The sequence below is a fragment of the Solea senegalensis genome, linkage group LG20 (genome assembly GCF_019176455.1).
Source record: "Solea senegalensis isolate Sse05_10M linkage group LG20, IFAPA_SoseM_1, whole genome shotgun sequence".
Lineage (NCBI taxonomy): Eukaryota > Metazoa > Chordata > Actinopteri > Pleuronectiformes > Soleidae > Solea > Solea senegalensis.
The window spans coordinates 15,444,004-15,462,522 of NC_058039.1; the positions used below are offsets into that span (position 1 = coordinate 15,444,004).

At 42.0% G+C, this 18,519-nt stretch overlaps 2 protein-coding genes across 3 annotated transcripts; both read left to right on the top strand.

Moving 5' to 3' along the window:
- The first annotated feature begins 331 nt into the window (after positions 1-331).
- LOC122786870 (E3 ubiquitin-protein ligase arih1l-like) lies at positions 332-1,864 on the top strand. Its single transcript, XM_044053384.1, has one exon. It carries the CDS (start codon positions 332-334, stop codon positions 1,862-1,864), a length of 1,533 nt encoding a protein of 510 aa, XP_043909319.1.
- A 6,571-nt stretch (positions 1,865-8,435) lies between these two features.
- Positions 8,436-17,659, top strand: lrrc3b (leucine rich repeat containing 3B). 2 transcript variants are annotated; one of them, XM_044052153.1, is made up of 2 exons: positions 8,436-8,666; positions 15,526-17,659. In XM_044052153.1, exon 2 carries the CDS (start codon positions 15,669-15,671, stop codon positions 16,449-16,451), a length of 783 nt encoding a protein of 260 aa, XP_043908088.1. In that variant the 5' UTR covers positions 8,436-8,666; positions 15,526-15,668; the 3' UTR covers positions 16,452-17,659. The 2 variants fall into 2 exon arrangements, with proteins under 2 accessions (XP_043908088.1, XP_043908089.1); XM_044052154.1 differs by lacking the exon at positions 8,436-8,666 and adding an exon at positions 10,177-10,211.
- Positions 17,660-18,519: the final 860 nt, after the last annotated feature.

Below are 18,519 nucleotides of genomic sequence, written 5' to 3' on the forward strand. Positions count from 1 at the left end.
GTCTCTTGGTCACCTAGCAACCGCAAACCTGTCTCCTAACTGAATTCACCTGCATAACAAACCACGGTGTGATTTTGATTGGACGCCTGGGCCACTGGATCGCATGTCAAAGGGCTGCTCCTTTGATGTGCCAGTGACATCATTTCGCAAGAAGAATTTAGAAGGTGCTAATGTAAAATTCTGGATTCCATCTGCCATCAAACACCACGAACAATCAACTCAGCAGTTCCCTGCAACAGGGATATTTTCAAGAAGAGCCACAGGAAAGAAAAAAACATTTCTCACTCTGTAGACCTTTAGATTCTCATTGACACAGTTTTCCACCCTTGGAATGGACTCATATGATGGATATAGCCATGAATGTGATAGCGAAGTGAATGAATCTGGTGAGTGTAGCACCACAGGGAAGCCACCACAGGGTGAGCTGGTGGAAACAGCGGTGGATGCCGGTGAATGTAGTCATGGGCCCGAGGAGGAAGAGGACTATGAATTTGAGGTTTTAGATCCCGAGGAAGTCCACCAACATATGTTGCAATGTATCAGGGAGATAAATGAGGTCATCCAAAATCCTCCAACAACAACGCGCATCCTTCTCAGTCACTTCAACTGGGATCAAGAGAGACTTTTGGAAAGATATTTTAATGGTAATCTGGACAAGCTTTTCTTTGAGTGTCATGTTATTAACCCCAGTAAAAAGGTTCTGAGGCGTAGTCCAGTAACAACCAGGTCATTGACACAGGGTGCGGATTGTGACATATGCTGCGAAAACTTCCCCAACTCTTATTTTACAGGCCTGGGGTGTGGACATAGGTTTTGCATGCAGTGCTGGGAATTTTACCTGTCCAAAAAAATCATAGAAGACGGAACAGGACAGACTATTTCTTGTCCTGCCCATAGTTGTCCCATTTTGGTCGATGACGACACAGTTATGGGTCTCATAAAGGACTCAAAAGTCAAGTTAAAGTACCAGCATTTAATCACAAACAGTTTTGTTGGGTGCAATCTATTGTTGAAGTGGTGTCCTGCGCCAGACTGCTGCCATGCTATCAAAGTCCAGTACCCAGACGCCAAGCCAGTGAGGTGCAGGTGTGGCCATCAGTTCTGTTTCAACTGCACACAGATATGGCATGACCCTGTTAAGTGTAAGTGGCTGAAAAAATGGATAAAAAAATGTGACGATGACAGTGAGACTTCGAACTGGATTGCAGTCAATACAAAAGAGTGTCCAAGATGCCATGTGCCCATTGAGAAAAACGGGGGCTGCAATCACATGGTTTGCCGAAACCGCAACTGCCAAGCGGAGTTCTGCTGGGTCTGTCTCGGTCCATGGGAGCCGCATGGTTCCGCCTGGTACAACTGCAATCGCTACAACGAAGACGATGCCAGAGCAGCCAGAGATGCCCAAGATCGCTCCAGGGCAGCCTTGCAGAGATACCTGTTCTACTGCAACCGCTACATGAACCACATGCAGAGCCTGCGCTTTGAGCACAAACTCTATGCTCGGGTCAAAGAGAAGATGGAGGCGATGGAGCAGCACATGTTCTGGAACGAGGTGCAGTTCCTGAGGAAGGCCATGGTTGTGCTGTGCCAGTGCCGCTCCACGCTCATGTTCACGTACGTCTTTGCCTTCTACCTCAAGAAGAACAACCAGTGCATTATTTTTGAAAACAACCAGGCAGACCTGGAAAAAGCCACTGAGGTCCTGTCCCGATACCTAGAGCAAGACATATCCCACGATTGCCTGCAGAATTTGAAGCAGGAAATACAAGACAAATACAGATACTGTGCGAGCAGACGAGAAGTGCTGCTACAGCACGTTCATGAAGGATATGAGAATGACCTGTGGGAGTACACTGAGGATTGAAGACACATCCCAATGCAACAGACAATCGAGCATCTAAACCAACTAGAGTGTGGATGCAATTGAACAGGGCAAAAGGGGGGCCTTCTGCTGCAAAATCAACCATTTTAAGGCAGATACCAACAACCAATTTTAATGTCATTTTGTATTTGTGTAACCGTATTGACGCTAGCTGCTGTAAAACACCACTACCGAAAAGAAAATGTGCTACAGTATAGTTAGCAACAGAGTCTTGAGAGGGCAAAAAACATTGACTTATAATGTAAACCTCCCCTGAACAATCTCACTTTCCCATTAAAATGTGTTGAGACCGTTGTCTCAAAGGGGCGAAGAAAGTTTGTCCTACAAGGACAGTTTTGGAGGATTGTTGGTAGAAAGTTATTTCATCAGTCAGATCATTTGAAAAATGTATTGGAAGATGAAAATAGTCTCTATTACATTGTCACTAAGCTCCAGGGTGTTGTTGTTGTGCACAGAAGAATGGCACAATCAATAAACGTGTTCTAACTCTTGCAGATTAGGAGAGCCTGTGTTGCAAACATCTTTTCTATGAATGCACATTCTTCCTTGGAGCACTGGCAAGAAACATCTTCTTCATTTTCTCTGAGGATAATTTGACTTAACAGATTGCAGCGAGCAGAAGGAAGGACGAGAAGTCACATCCATCTGCTCCGCTTCATAAATGGAAGAATCGGGTCTCGTGAGATGATGCAGAATAGTTAAATGCTGGCCGTCTGGCGGCAGTGCATGTCTTATTTATATGTTTCACAAGCGCCAAATGAGGCAAAATGTGCCTATGTGGGAATAATAATGGGCTTTTCACAGATTGTTCATAAGAACGCTCTAAACTATTGGAGCAGCACCATTGTAACAACAGACACTTCTCACACATTGACAATGAAAAATTACAATTCACTCTTCGGCGAGAGACACATTCACCAACAAAAACATCCCTGTTACATACTAATATTGATTATCCTACACGACAGCCATAAGTGTGTGTGACTCAAGGGCGCCATCTCTTAGAGGTAGTAGGTAAATGTCACAGGTGCACCCGACCAAACCATCGCAACCATAATTCTCTTTATCTCCAATCTGTTCAATCTGAGCTGTCCCTCAAATATTCTCATTTCTGACCCTGTCCATCCTGGTCACTTCCAATAAAAAAGCTAGCCTTTGTGCTAATACACAGTCAATTCTATTTTTCATGTCTGACCAATACATGTTCTGTTCACTGTACAGGCTACACAAAATAGAAACTCTTCTGCTGATTATCTTCCTCTGTATTAAAAATAGCCAATGACAAAATGTGAACGCAGTAGTAGTAGATACACATGTACACTGGCTTTCACTTGAAAAAAGTGCCAGACCACACCCCTAACCACTCCCTCCTCCTATATCTCACTCAGGGCTCAGCCCACTTCTTTGGCATTGGGGCAGAGTTAACTGCAGATGATTGGGTTTAGTTACAGGTTTATATATATGAATACTACAATCAGAGAGAATTGAGATATAGATAAATTCATACCCTATATATTTAAGATCATAATAGATGCAGCTCAGTGTAGTTTAATATATTCAGACACTAATTGCAAAAACACTCAAATCTGTATTTTGAAAAGAAGATGTATTGATTTACTTGATAAGTACCTGTGTGTGTGTGTGCATGTGTGTGTGTTTTAAGGCAAAGCCAGTGTGGTGTGTACGCTTGTCAGGTGTTATTAATGTCTGACTGGGGAGGGCAAACGCAAGATGACAGCTGCAATTGTCAGTGCAGGCGATGAACAGGCATGTACTCCAAGCATGAGGGGGAAAGGGCAGCCTGTCCTGCTCACCATGAGAACCTGTCTGTCAGTCCCGACGCAGCTCCATGAAGCCACAGTCCTGCTCTGAATAGATATTCATCTCACTATATCCAGATTCAGTTCAGTCTGTTTTCATAAACATGAACCGGAGCTAATCCAAAAGGCACATTTTTAATGACCTTGACCTGCGTTAAAGTGGTTGTTCAGGTGTTTGTATGACACACCGACTAGAACGATTTGTTTACATATTTTTTTGCATTGTGCAAAAATAACCGGCCCCAACTGTTTCCTTCTTTGGCACCAAGTTAATGAAACATAGTGGGATTACTATTGCTCTTCCATGCCAATGTGAAAACTTTATTTGATTTGTTTCTCTTGCCTAATCTCTCTTTGCATCTTGGAGTTGTGTGTTTCCACCGGAAATCGAACAGTTCCGTTTGGTACAGTATGATAAATGTGTAAAGATAAACTGACGGAATCCAAAATAAGCAGAAAAACAGATTGTTTTGGAGAAAAAGGATAAACTTTTTTTTTTTCAAAAAACAAACAAAATCAAGCCAAAGGAAAAACACAACTAAGGGGTCTGAGCGTGGCTAGCTTGCAGGCAGAGTTCTGAGTCCAGGGAACTGACAAAGGGGAAAAATAGGTAATTAGGAAAAAAAGGAACAAAAACCTAGAGGTACACATCTTGGAGGATCACAGAAATAGGGTCATTTACCACGCAGAGTAGACATGACACACTGGATCCAGAAACCAGAGTCTAAATAGCAGAAGTAAACGAGGAGATGAGATGCAGGTGAGTGGCTCAGAAGCTCCGTCCCCGCCAACCAGCCCAGCCTCCTCAACACAATACACACAGGAAGACAGGAAACCAAGAACTTTAATAAATTAAAAGACAGGAACTGACCCTCATGACACCATGATGGAAACACAGCGATAGGGTGTAAGATTTGCTTGTGTTAGGTTTCAAACAAAACCCAAGTAGGTCCAGTTGCCCTGCGCTCAGAACCTGGGACATGGAGGTGTGCTATCACTAAAAACAAAGAAATGAGAAATGCTGTCATTTCATCTTTTATGAACAAACATAAAAACAAGGTCACTCTGTTTCTAATGAGCGGCTCCACTGTCGGAACACTCCACCGACGATCACACTCTGTACATATTGACCTGTGAGTATCTCCTGAACTACTGCATCAGCGTGAGGGCAGCTGACCTTTCCCATTCATCACAGATCAATGAAGCTTTGTTTGATTTTTATGGACGAAAAGCGGCAGCAGCGAGGGGGCCAGTGTATGTCTATAATGAGTCATAAATGATTCATGATGTGCCTCCTGTGAGGATATATATGTGTGTGTGTCTATACAGTATATGATGAGTTTGTGGACCAAAAGTCCTTTCCTTTGTCAGGTTCACGTCTGTGTAAATGAGTGCATTCACACCAAAATCACCACTTCTGTGTGTGTGTGTGTGCTTTCTTTGGGTTCTCCGGTTTCCTCTCACAGTCCAAAAACATGCAGAGGTTAAACACAGTTGTCTGTCCAGGGTGTGACCCCACCTTTGGCCCTGTGTCAGCTGGGATTGGCTCCAGCGGCCCCCGTGACCCTCATGTGGAGGATAAAGAGGTTGACAATGAATGAATGAGATCTGTTTTCAGACGGCCTTTGTTTGTTTTTAAATGTACTTTTAGTTAGAAAGGATTTACTATTTTTTTTTATGAGTTTTTGTTTTTTGTAAATGCTTAGTTTTCATTAGTTTTAGTTTGTTGTAATATGGAGTATTTGCCAGGTGCACAGACTCAGAAAGATGCAGTTTTGTAAGCGCGCAGTTCGTTATCGTTTTATTTTTAAACTCTAGTTTTTATTTCAGTTAAGGAAAATGTTATTTCATTACTTTTCGTTACTTAAATCACGTCATGCGTATTGTCTCACACTTGTGTGAATGACATCCCGAGCTACAGGGCACTAAAATATGTATGTATGTATATATATATATGTACAGCCTCCAGGATACAGGAAGACTGACCACTTAACAAGGGCTGTCATTAATCACACACTAGTTTCCTGTAACTTTCACAGACTTAATGCTTTGTGTCTACACAAATACTCTGAAAGCTTTGGAATGGCCCTCACACTCCAGGATAATGACTCATCTCCCACTAATGAACCTGCTTCAGAGACGCACTGTCACAACAGATGCAGTTGAAGCCGAGCAGATTTGGTTTTCTTTGTGACTTCTCTGGGAGTTTAAGCACAGACGAACGCTGTCATAACCCGTCTGTTGTCTCGCGTCTCCTCCTCCTACCGAGGTCAGAGACAGAGTGTTCACAATGAAACCAGTAGTTTAGCCATAATCACAACAATAAAGCACATAAACACAGTAATTATCAGCCGCGATTCTTCTTATTATAATGGGCTGGTGTTGTTTTCATTGTGTGTGTGTGTGTGTGTGCGCGTGTGTCTATGTTAATGATGACCACAAAAAATGAATAAAACAAAGGAGGAGAGGACATTTTGAGACAGTGAGGACGTCTGGTTGGTCACGTTCTGTGATACCTTAAAAAATTATGTTTATGGTTTAAGACTTGGTTTAACCTAAGCCTTGAGTTAGAGTTAGGCTTAGGTTAAGGTTAAGTTAAGGATCTAGTTGTGATAGGTAAGGTTAGGTTACAGGTTACAGGAATGCATGACAGTGTCCTCACAAAGTTACTTCTTTAGGACCTCTTCAGGCATAAACACTGACCATGTCAGGACCAGTAGTCCTCATGGAGACCAAGGCCTGGTCCTGATGAGGCAGAACCTCATTTCTGAGTATCTGGTTAAGTTTCAGGTGTGTGGTTGAGATTTTTTGGAATTTCCATGACATGGCTTTAAAAAACTGTTGACATCTCTTATCTTTACATGTCCACATGGCGTTTGGAGAACTTTGGCAGATGTTTAAAAAAATTGTCAAAGACGTGAAACTATTGTGTGATTGAGACCATGAACTCCTTTAGGAAAAATGTTTGACATTATAAATCAAGTGAGAACTTACTGGTCAACACCGCCGGACCAAGGCATAAGCAAACTAAGATATATTTGAAATATCTAAATGGTATTGAGTTATTTGGTTTTAATTTGTAGTTGAACTGTTCTAAAATTAATATGAGGCCACTTTTGTGATCTTACTGCTTTTAAGGCAAAAAAAACAAAAAAAAACAAAACAAAGAGTGAAACTCATGATTAGTGCAATTTAGAGGCTTGAGTCGGCTCTGGTTAAACCTGAAGTTATCCAGCTAATCTTGGATAACTTTAGGCCCCAACAATAACAACATAATAATAATATGACCACACACACCTGCACAAACACACATGTAACACGAGCTGTCGACCAAATCCTGATTCTATTTTGTTTTGGCTGTTAGCCACAACAGCAACAGGAAACCAGGTGAGTGTGCCTTCAAATTAAAAGCACGGTGAACATGCACTGTGGTCCGAATTGCAGCTCAGGTTGCCTGTTTGAAAAAGCTGGAGACAAATGAGCCAAGGGGCAGGTGCAGGTTGCATGTTTATTTTGAATGGGCTTGCCCAGTCTTTCGTGAGACAGGCGGTCAAACACAAAGTCCAAAATGGACAAAACACACAAAGGGAGAAAAAACCCACAACCAACAAAGCAAGACCTAGAAATCAAACATGTAAAGAGCACAGAGACAAGAGAGAAACTGGAGAGAAACAAAGAATGATTCTTTAATATAATATGTGTGTTTACTCTATCCTGTTATGGCACCAATTATCTGTCTGTTTGGTTAGCTTTCCCTTTAGTTATCTTTCTGGTTAGTTGTCTTTTGGTTTAGTTAGCTTTCCGTTTAGTTGTCTTTCCCTTTAGTTGTCTTTCGGTTTAGTTAGTTTTCCGTTTAGTTGTCTTTCCCTTTAGTTATCTTGCTGTTTAGTTGTCTTTCCCTTTAGTTATCTTTGGTTAGTTGTCTTTTGGTTTAGTTAGCTTTCCGTTTAGTTGTCTTTCCATTTGGTTATTGTTCTGTTTATTTAGCTTTCTGTTTAGTTATCTTTTTGTTTAGTTAGCTTTCCATTTAGTTGTCTTTCTGTTGAAGTTATCTTTCTGTTTAGTTGTCTTTCTGTTTATTTATCTTTTTGTTTAGTTAGCTTTCCATTTAGTTGTCTTTCTGTTGAAGTTATCTTTCTGTTTAGTTGTCTTTCTGTTTAGTTATCTTTCCGTTAAGTTATCTTTCTGTTTAGGTGTCTTTCTGTTTAGATATCTTTTTGTTTAGTTAACGTTCTGTTTAGTTATCTTTCTGTTTAGTTATCTTTCTGTTTAGTTATCTTTCCGTTTGGTCATCTTTCCATTTAGTTATCTTTCTGTTTAGTTATCTTTCCGCTTCCATTTAGATCAACTTTCCATGTATCTTTGTGTTTATGTTTAGTTATATTTCGATAAAGTTCTTCTTTCCACATCATCATCAAGACCCCAAGCAATTCCCTGAATAATAAAATGCTCTACATGACAGTGTTTGTTTATACTCTCTTTAAGTCTTTTTTTAATTTATTTTTATTGTTAAACAAGAACAATATCTATCTACATTTTTTTTTTTTGACTAATGGTAAATCACATTCACTGACACCGCCACATTTTCTCCTCCTCCCAACAAAAATGAACACATTCCCTTCCATTTGCCAACTTCTCTGGTGGAAGCTGGTTGGTTGATGGGAAGTGATGTTGTCTTCAGTTGCTCGGTGACTTCATAGGGTGACCCCCCTCCACCACCACCACCCTCTCTCCATTCACTGTCACTGTGCGGTGTTTCACACTGGAAGAAGGCAAAGATGCGAGTTCACACTGCGACTTGTGCAGCAGCAGCAGCAGTGAGTGGATCATCATACTCCTGCAGCAGCAGCAGCAGCAGCAGTAGGAGACAGTCTGCTCCCACGGACACAGCTCGTCTCCTCACCATCACCTCCATGTGAGATGAACACTGTCAGTGTGACTGCAGCTCATCACTGTGACCGCTGGTGAGTCACGCACTCATGTGTCGCCTGTTGCTTCTGTGTCTGTGATGTCTGTGATGTCTGTGCATCTCTTCTGCTGCTGCTGCTGCCGTTGTCTCACTTCTTTATAATCCCACACGCTGTGTGCAGAATACGTTATTAATTCATTCATTACGTTTACTAAATGGGATTATTGTTGAATAGAACATTTTTTTCCTCCCCTGACATTCAGACAGTAGTGAAGCTCAGGTAGGGCTTGGTGCGTGATGTTTTCACAAGCGACGTGCCTGCCAGACGCCATTATAAAATTCATATGTAACGATTATTTTGGGGCTAATTTCCCAAATGACAGCGTGTCAAAACATTGGCGTCTACAGTTAACAAAGATAATCACGCTGCCGTTGATTCGGCGTACAATTAATCCACGCTCCCGTGTTCCTTCAATGCGTTTTCCAACTTTATTCCCGCTTCGCCTGCAGAATTTTTGTTCTCGTTTCCCCATTGAAGTGCACGGCGTTGGGCGGCAGCTGCTGGCGTGAAGCACATCTACAAGTTAAAATATCGTTAAAATTGCGGAGGCTGGGTGCGTTTATTGATTGCCGAATTAAAGTCACACATTTTTTGGTGAAGAACGTGCGACTGAAAACACAGTTGGCGCAAACGTTTGGGATCACTAAAGACACGTTATAAAAAAATACGATATGATAAAATGAGGTTTGGTTTGTTGGACTGAAAATGCTGATGTGAAGCATATCTATAAGTTAAAATATCATTAAAATGGACGAGGCTAGGTGCGTTTTTTTAATTGCCGAATTAAAGTCACACATTTTTTGGTGAAGAATATGTGGCTGAAAACACAAGTGGCACAAACGTTGTGCATCACTAAAGACACATTTAACAATAACAGGATATTATAAAATGAGGTTTGGTTTATTGGGCTGAAAATGCTGATAACAAAGCGTTTGTTTAGGGAGCTAAAATACTGTTTAACCACTGTTTGAAAATAGAGACAACAGATTCAATGCATGCAGCTACTGAATATATATATACTGAGGTAAATATGGTTATTGTATCATGTGTAGTAACAAGCGGATATTCCAGGTGGCGTTTCAAGGGACTTTGGGGACCCTGGGCAAAAGGGTCTGGATGTGGGGGGGGTACTTTATTAAAATACAGCAGAGGTGTCAAACATGTGGCCCGCGGTCCATATACGGCCACCCCAAACATCTTCATGCATCATAATGAAGTAAATTTAAACGTGACCTTGCTGACCCCTCGGGTTGATAAAACAGCTGAATCCCTTCGACTACCCGGGCCGCCGTCCTCGTTGGCCGAGCCTCAGCAGCACAGACAGGGAGATGCGGTCAGAACTGGGGTGGGGGAAGATGCAGCCAAATATAGAGAGGTCGTCCCTGGAGTCACAGTGTGCGCGCACATGACGTGACACTGGAGTGACAGCTCGCCTTTCAGCGGGACAGTGACAGGACGTGTACAGCAGGACAGTGTGGCTTAAAGACAAAGTTTCTGTCCATGTGCGTTTGAGGAGGCGTCAGACGAGGCCAAGACACAGTAGGACTTTTTTTTAATTCACAGGAGCAAATGTGTTCTGTTGAATCGACAAATTGCGATATTTTAATGTTAAATTTATATCACAATCAGAAACAACATACATTCATTCCTTCCTCAGTGATGGTTAGGTTACATTGAGGATGTTTAATGTTTACAATGTGTCATTTAATGTCTTTTTATGTCTGATTTGGCTTGTTTGTGACCACGGTTTGTCTCGTGCGACCACGGTGCGAGACAAACTTCTGTGCAAATGATGGAACAATAATGTATTATCTTATCTGGTTAAGACTGCGATGATTACTCGATTAAGCGATTCAATTAGCTTCTTAAATGTGGTGTATTTTATGCTTTCTTTGTTCCACAGAGAAAGAAATCATTCAAACTGAATCATTTTATCCACTCAATTAATTGAGAAAGTATGGACAGATTAATCGATTACCCTATATCTCGTCTTATTATAAGCAAATTTGTAAAGGCTGCATTTTGCAGGTCTATTTTTCCTGATTGTTTTCTACACATCTTTAAGTTGTCATCCGTGTGCAGCGCTTAATATTATGGGATGGTGCCCTGTGGTAATCAGGTTTTAAATGGATTCCACAGTGATGCTGAAATGAAACTCGATCCATGACAAATCAGAAATATGAGATTTATTCTCATCCAGAGTGTGTGTGTCCACCTTTCTTCCCCGTGTGTTGTGGTGTCACTAGTGTTCGGTGAGTGTGTGATAGTATATGACAGGTGGTCTGCAGTGTGTGTGTACAGTCTGTGCCCCCGAAAAGAAGCCGCCTGCTGTGACTGGAAGTGATAGTGACGACGAGACGAATCCAAACAGAGCCACAGCAGATTGTGGAGGAAAAAAAAAAGAAGAAAATCTGCAGACAATTCAAGAAACCTGGCATGGTATGAAGCAGAAGACTGCCCGTGTTTTAAAGCCGCAGACCGCCTGCTGCAAAAGTGTAGGCAGACAAACTGCGCTTTTGCCTGCTCACATGAATGCAGTCATCTCGCAAACACACGGGAGGAGACGTGTTCTCTCCGTGCGGATATGAAAACTGCAGTCGTTAGCGCTCGTAATCCGCCGGCACCTGTAATTGCATTTATGGAAACCTGAGGAGTGTTTGGCAGGCGAGCTGAGATTTTCACCTCACTGATTCTGTTTTTTTCCCGCCTCCATGATGGATCAGTACAATCAAAACATCCCCAAAAAATGATTAAAAACACTCACACAGACAAATACAAGAAAAATGGGAAAAAAAGGGGAGAATGATAAAAGACCATCACAGTCCAGCGCAGTTAATAAAAGCTGATGCTGCACGGTTCACGTTTACCCTGTCCCTGACATGCAGCTTGTTACCATGGTTACTGCTGGTGTTGTTTACAGACATGTGCAGTGTGAAAATATGCACATCGACTGGGGAAATAAAAACATATATGGCGTGAGAACACACTTACGCCGGCTGACCCAGACCCAGTGAGACATGCATGCGCTGTGTTTCAGCGTTGTTGGACGTCTCTTAACGAGCAGCCACACTGTCCTCCACCCGAGTCATGGCTACGTCTCGCCTCACATTTGTTTCTTCTTCTTCTTCTTCTGCTAATTATGGCTCCGCTTTGGTTGACTGCTGGTATAAATATCAATCACACAGCATTTTCCAGAACAGATTCATCCACCTTTTACAGCTTTAGCTTCCACGTGAGGGTCACAAACAGGGCAAAAGGCGGGGGTCACACCCTGGACACTTCGACTCTTGACGGTTTGTGTTTGTTTTCCATTACAATATAGTACCTCCTCAACATGGGCGGAGTCAGCACTGAAACAATTACTTGAGTAATCGATTATGAATCGACTACTAAATGAATCGTCAGCTGTTTTGATAATCGCTTTGAAGATTTCTGATTATTTCAGCTACTTCAATGTGAATGTTATTATATATTATATATATATATATATTTTATTGACCAAACGATTACTCGATGAATCGAGAAATTAACCGACAGATGAATCGATTATGGAAATACTCGTTAGTTGCAGCTCTAGGCGGAGTCATCACAGCACGGCTGCGTAAAACTGCCGTGACTTCGTTTTAGTGACTTGTAAAGCAGCTGTTTTCGGTGTAACTGAATTGTTAGAATCAGTTGATTAAAAAGACTCGTTAAAACCCTGCTAAATGTTGGCGATTAACGCGAAATTGAGAGGTGACTTTATTGTCATCTGCAAATGTCAAACCAGGGACTTAAAATGTGATAGTATTTGTGACCCACGACTGTCGTAGCTGTTAATCAGCTCAGTAGTCTCCTCCCCGGTGACCGTACATGTTTCTGCTGTGGGAAAACAGCATTGATATTTCAGCCTGTTCACTGACAGACAGCATGTAGTCCCTGGGTGTTTCAGGCGAGGTGAGCAGATGTGAAACTGTCGTGAAGCAGCTTTTCTGTGAGGTTCGGGGGAGGGTGGGGTGGGGGGGTGCGACAACAACAACAACAACAGTTGCGAGCAGAGGGACGGTGAGTGCCTTTGGTTCGGCAGGCTAATGATTTTTTGATTGCGAGCTCCTTCAATCTCAGGGAGAGCACAAACATACTGATCGTTGGCAATTTAGATGCAGGTAGAAACGGGGCTTTATTTTCCTTTTAAATGCAGAGCCATGCCAGTCCACTGATAGACAGACAGGCAGACAGACAGACTACACGAATCATAATATACTCATATATGCATGAATCTGGCCTCTACGTTCATTTTAAACATGTCGTGCCAAGGGCTTATTGGCAATTTGATGCCGTAATCCTGCCGCCTGTAATCCTGCTTTATTGTCCTGTCAAATATAGTTTATATTTTAATTACAGTTGGAAACTTGCCATGGAAATTAATGGGAATTTATGGTAGGGCTGCAACCATAATTCGATGATTTGATTATTAACCGATTGCTAAATGAATCATCAATTATTTTGATAATCGATTTGAGTGTTTTTTCAATAAAAAAAAAAAAAGGCTTTCTTAATTTTTCAGCTTCTTAAATGTGTATATTTTCTGGTTTCTTTGCTCCATTTGACAAAGAAATCATTAAAACTGAATCATTTTAGATTGTGGACAAAATAAGACTTCATTAATCGAGACAATAATCGACAGATTAATCCATTATGAAAATAACCATTAGTTGCAGCCCTAATTAATGGGAATAAACTTGAAATTTTCAAAGTTGAAGATTGGGACCATAAATATATTTGGTAAATAAAAATACTGTAGCACAATCTTGGCTGAAACAATTGATTTGATACTCAAAACAAGTAAAATGGATGTTTTATTAACACTTACGTAATCTATTTTCATGACCTTTGCACTCATCGTTAAATAATTAATAGGAATTCCCCAGAATGTCATGCATGTCAGTGCCAGCTGATATTTCAGTCCTCCAACAGTCTGCATGGCATCTTGTTTCCCAGGATTAAATTGAGCGAGTTTAGTTCTGACGTTCCCCCGCTTGCTTTCTTAATTACTCCCTTTCACCTTAATTGACTGGCTCATAATCAATAAACGAGTAGGAGGCATTGTTTGAGCACCTCTGACCTGAGACCAGAGACATCTCATTAGCACATAGTTATAGAACAGCTCTGTAGAAACACGTTAGAAAAATGTTAACTTCCTCGAGTGTTGCACAAATCCTCGTGTTTAACCAATCCATCGCTTGGACTCCCCGCATTGAATTTGCAGCTTGACCAGATGCAACACGAAGGATTTCAGATACTGGACCGCGGAGCGGAAGATTTAGTCCATTTAGCTCGCAGATTGGACAGAATGGGTCTGTGGTTCAGATGAATTACTTGCAACAATACCACAAGGGAAGGCAAACAAGAACACAGACAAATCTGCACCCGCAAGAACGGCCTTTGTCTTCCAGCACAGCAACAGGATTTTTTAATGTCAAACATCAACTGCACAGTGGTGAAGGATCCTGTGGAGGTTGTGTTCTCTTACAGTCGGCAGTTTCTGAAGTTCCCTCAGTAGAGATTTGCCTGCTTCAAAACAACATTTTGATCTAATGCCGCTTTTCCACTACATGGTCCCGGCACGACTCCACTCTTTTTTTAGTACCTTGCTCCAGCGAGGTTCCAAGCGAGCTGTAATAAGCTGCTCTGTCGATTATTTTCTCCGTTAATCGGGTAATTTGGTCCATAAAATGTTGAAAAATGTTGATCAGTGTTTGTCAAACCTGGAAAATGATGATGTTCTCAAATGTCTTGTTTTTGTCCACAAACCAAAACGACTCACTTTTAATCGTTTCTTTGTTAATGTGGAGCAAAGAAACCAGAAAATATTCACATTTAAGAAGCTGAAACAATCAGAAATCTTGTTTTAATCATGAAAAAGCTTGAAACCAATGAATCAATTATCAAAATAGTTGATTAATTTAACGGTGGGTTAATAATCGAGTAATTGTTCCAGCTCTACTAGTTTTTTCTGCATTGAATGTACAAAAGTATATACAATTTTTTTACTCGATAGTAGAATTGTTGGTTCATATACTAAATGTTCAAGAATATGTATCATGGAATTCTATTGGTTTCTTAGACGTCAGCATAAAATAGGAGCTTGTTCTAAAACGAGGCGACTGGTAAAAAAAAAAGAAGAAGACTTGCACAGCAGCACTTTCACGTCATCTGGAAGCTCCAAATCTATCTGACACCAGTCTTTTCCTTTGTTAGTCACGGCAGCAGCAGCGAGCAGGCTCCGAGGAACAGACGTGTCAGTCAGTTAATCACTTTGGTTCAGAGAGGAATATCTTATGAGCTACTGGATGGAAAGCCGTTTTTATTTATTTTACTCTGAAGAACCATAAGCAGCAGGTCAATGTTTTCCCTTAAGTATGACAATGAGTGTGACATTTGTAATTTACACTGACATATCTCAAATCTGTCGTAGGCTGGACACAGACAAAAATTGTTTATTTATTAAGTCGATTTCATCTCCATGTCGGTTTGGACAGAGGTTCTCAGTCCTGAGTCCGTCCCACCGGAGGAGCATGGACAGATAACCCCCCAAGCAATCTCACCATCTCTGAAATCCATCACTCATATTGACATATTGTGTAATTGTTGCTTTACAATAATAGGCTATTGTTACCAATGCTGTAACCCAGATAGAACAGCCAATAGAAGCTCTCTCTCTTTCTTGATTTACAATATGCTGAAACGTTATAATGGAGTCATTCATCAATTATGCCAGAGATGCCATAGTCAATAAATGTCACTGAGTCTAGAATAAAACAAATTATTTTACTCACATGGTTGATCCTGTCTTTCTTGATTGTCGTTTCAGGCAAACCAGCATGATAATATCTGTTCACGCTCCAGTATCTCCAGTGGACAGACAGTGAGGACCAGCCGCAGCAATGCGATGTGTGTAGGGGACCAGCGGCGGTGTTGTGGCCCCAGGCGGGATGCTGCTGACGGCCAGTCAGCATGACTCTGCTGGACTTGTGGCTGTCGCGCTCCATCCCCATGTGCCTGCTCCTCCAGAGCCTTGTCCTCATGGCCCTGTGCTTCCCCTCGGCCAGCATGTGTCCAAAGGGCTGCATCTGCCTACGCGACCCCCACCTCCACGGCCTCAACGTTACCTGCAGCCAGTCGCGCCTCAAGGAGATCCCGCCCAGTCTCCCGGTTGACACTGTCCTGCTGAGGCTGGACCACAATCAAATAGGTGCCGTGCCAGATCAAACCTTCCATGGACTCCGGCTTCTGAGGGAGCTCAATCTTTCGTACAACGCGGTGGAGAATTTAGGCGAAGCGGCCTTCAGTGGCATTGAGGGGACGTTACAGGTGCTGGACCTCTCGCATAACCGTATTACTAGCGTACACAAGGATGCCTTTGCTCGGCTCAAGGCCCGCATCATTGTGGATGATAACCCCTGGCATTGCGACTGCGCCCTCCAACAGGCCATCAGTGGAATGGCCCACAACCACGAGGCTGCTGCCCGGGTTCTCTGCAGGAGCTCAGAGCTTCTGGACCAGGAGGGAAGACCTTTCTTGGCGGTGGATACTGACCTCTGTAACCTGGCTAAAAGGACCACAGACTACGCTATGCTGGTGACCATGTTCGGTTGGTTTGCCATGGTCATTTCGTATGTAGTCTATTATGTCCGGCAGAACCAGGAGGATGCCCGACGTCACCTGGAGTACCTCAAGTCTCTTCCTAGCAAGCCCAAGAAACCCGACGAGGCTGACGACATTAGCACTGTTGTCTGACGCTGTGTCATAGTCAACACCAAAATGTTTAAGGTAACAGGACCCACTTTTAATGTGTTTACTCTTTGTACTTCTAGTTATGTGAGCGTCAAACTGCTGATGAACCTTTGTATTTTGGAAATGTTGTTGTACGTCCTTTAACCAGGGTTTGTTCCGTGACTGATCTGAGATGAGACGAGAAGGGGTTGGCCACACAGTTCTAAGAACCCTGTACTGACTCGGTAATCACGTCTGTCCTGAGTGGTCTGAGTGCAAGTGCGGACGCACCCCCGATCCAATCCTGAGTGCATCCTCAGATACCATCTAAAAAAGCACAGTCAGAGTCATTAGAGGACACGTGTCTACATTCCTGAATATGTATGAATGCACTTTGTCCTCAGAACGGATTGTTGTTGTCCGATTATATGAGTAAGTGTATTAAAATACAGGGTGGTTGAAGTCAGAGATTCATCCAGGATACATTTGAACTCCTTTTCGGTGTGGGAAAGTCGTTCTTGGTGCTGCCCACATGTGATCGGATCACTGAGGACGGATGTTAGTACGCGGTCTGATTGGGGCCTAATGATGCATTCACACCGAACATGAAGCGATACTCGTGCAAAGCCGGCCCAAGGCATAGTGGAGATGAAGAAAATAAACATTTTAACTTATTAAAGAAATCTATATATATATATATTTAGATATAGAAAAAGTTTTGCACGCTAGTTATTGGGTTTTATTTTGTAGTATTTTGAAGATTGCTCATTTATCTGTTCCAGGTTTTGGAAACCAACGTCATTAAACTGGTTTATTTGCTTCACTTATTACACTTACACTATTCGTCAAGCACTGGCCAATTTAGAGCACCATAAAGGCTTGGGTCGGTGCTGGTGGTCGAAAGAGACTTTGCATTAATTGTGAAAGTAGTGGGACAACATGATGACAAGACATACATGACAAAAACATTACCAGGAAGTCTTGCTTCCTTCACTTCCTGCCAAGCCCTGTCCTTCTTCACCACAGTGTGGTCAAGTGATCCAGTTTCAAATATTCCAACCTTCAGCATCTTTGTCTGCATTGACCTTCGCGTCACGTTCGGTGTGAAAAACATCATTATTGTCCAATATCACCGTTACCTTTTCTACAGAAAATTATGACGTTTTGAAAATTTGATTCTCAGGTCTAAAGATAACATCCATTTTTTTTTAAAATTTGGAATTATATACATAATATATAAAACAGTGAATCTATTTTTAAGGTGTGACACCGTATAATCCCTTTCCTAGAGCCTTCATTTTGGAATCTCAAAGCCCACAGCACGATGCAAGTGATGTTTTGTAAACACTTAAATACTTGTAATAACCAAATGCACCTGCATTCCCCTTAAGATTTAATGTAAATTACAATGTTTACAAATTTTAGATATACAAACAAAAAAAACGCAGCGACTTGAGCAGCTGTGCATTTCTATGAAACTAATGATTCTAAAGTTTCTGAAATATTTTAGACTATCCGACCCCCTCTGCTTTGTTTAAGCTGTGGTGACCTGTCTTATACTTATACTTAAAATAAACAGAGGGCGCGATCTCACTATGGACTCTGGGGACGTGACGGTGTGATAATCCAGCGGCAACAAGTCCATGATACAACATTTATGGCAATATTGTAAAGGTAATGTAGCTCCGAGTAGCTAGTGCATGGTAAGATGCAACTCCCGTGTCTCTTTGTAGAGAGCTTGTTGTAGTGTTTGACTAAAGTTTGTCCGTGATAGGACGTTACCCTGTGGCGCCAGTGTGTTTTACTAATGTCATCCGTTGTCCGCTACAATAAAGAAGCTCGACATTCACCGATACATGTCATGGTGAAAATGAGGTTGTAAATGCTTTCTCCGCAGTCTTTTTATTCCCCCCCCCCCTTAAATCCATCTTCTCAAATCCTTTCAGGGTGACAGTTGTTGACAGTTGGGTTCGGATATTACTGGCATTGGTTGGCCCATCACAGACAAGATTCACCAGATTCACGTCACACGTTTGTGACGACGTCCGCTTCTCAGTTCTACAGTTGAATAACTGCCAGATGTCGAAAGTGA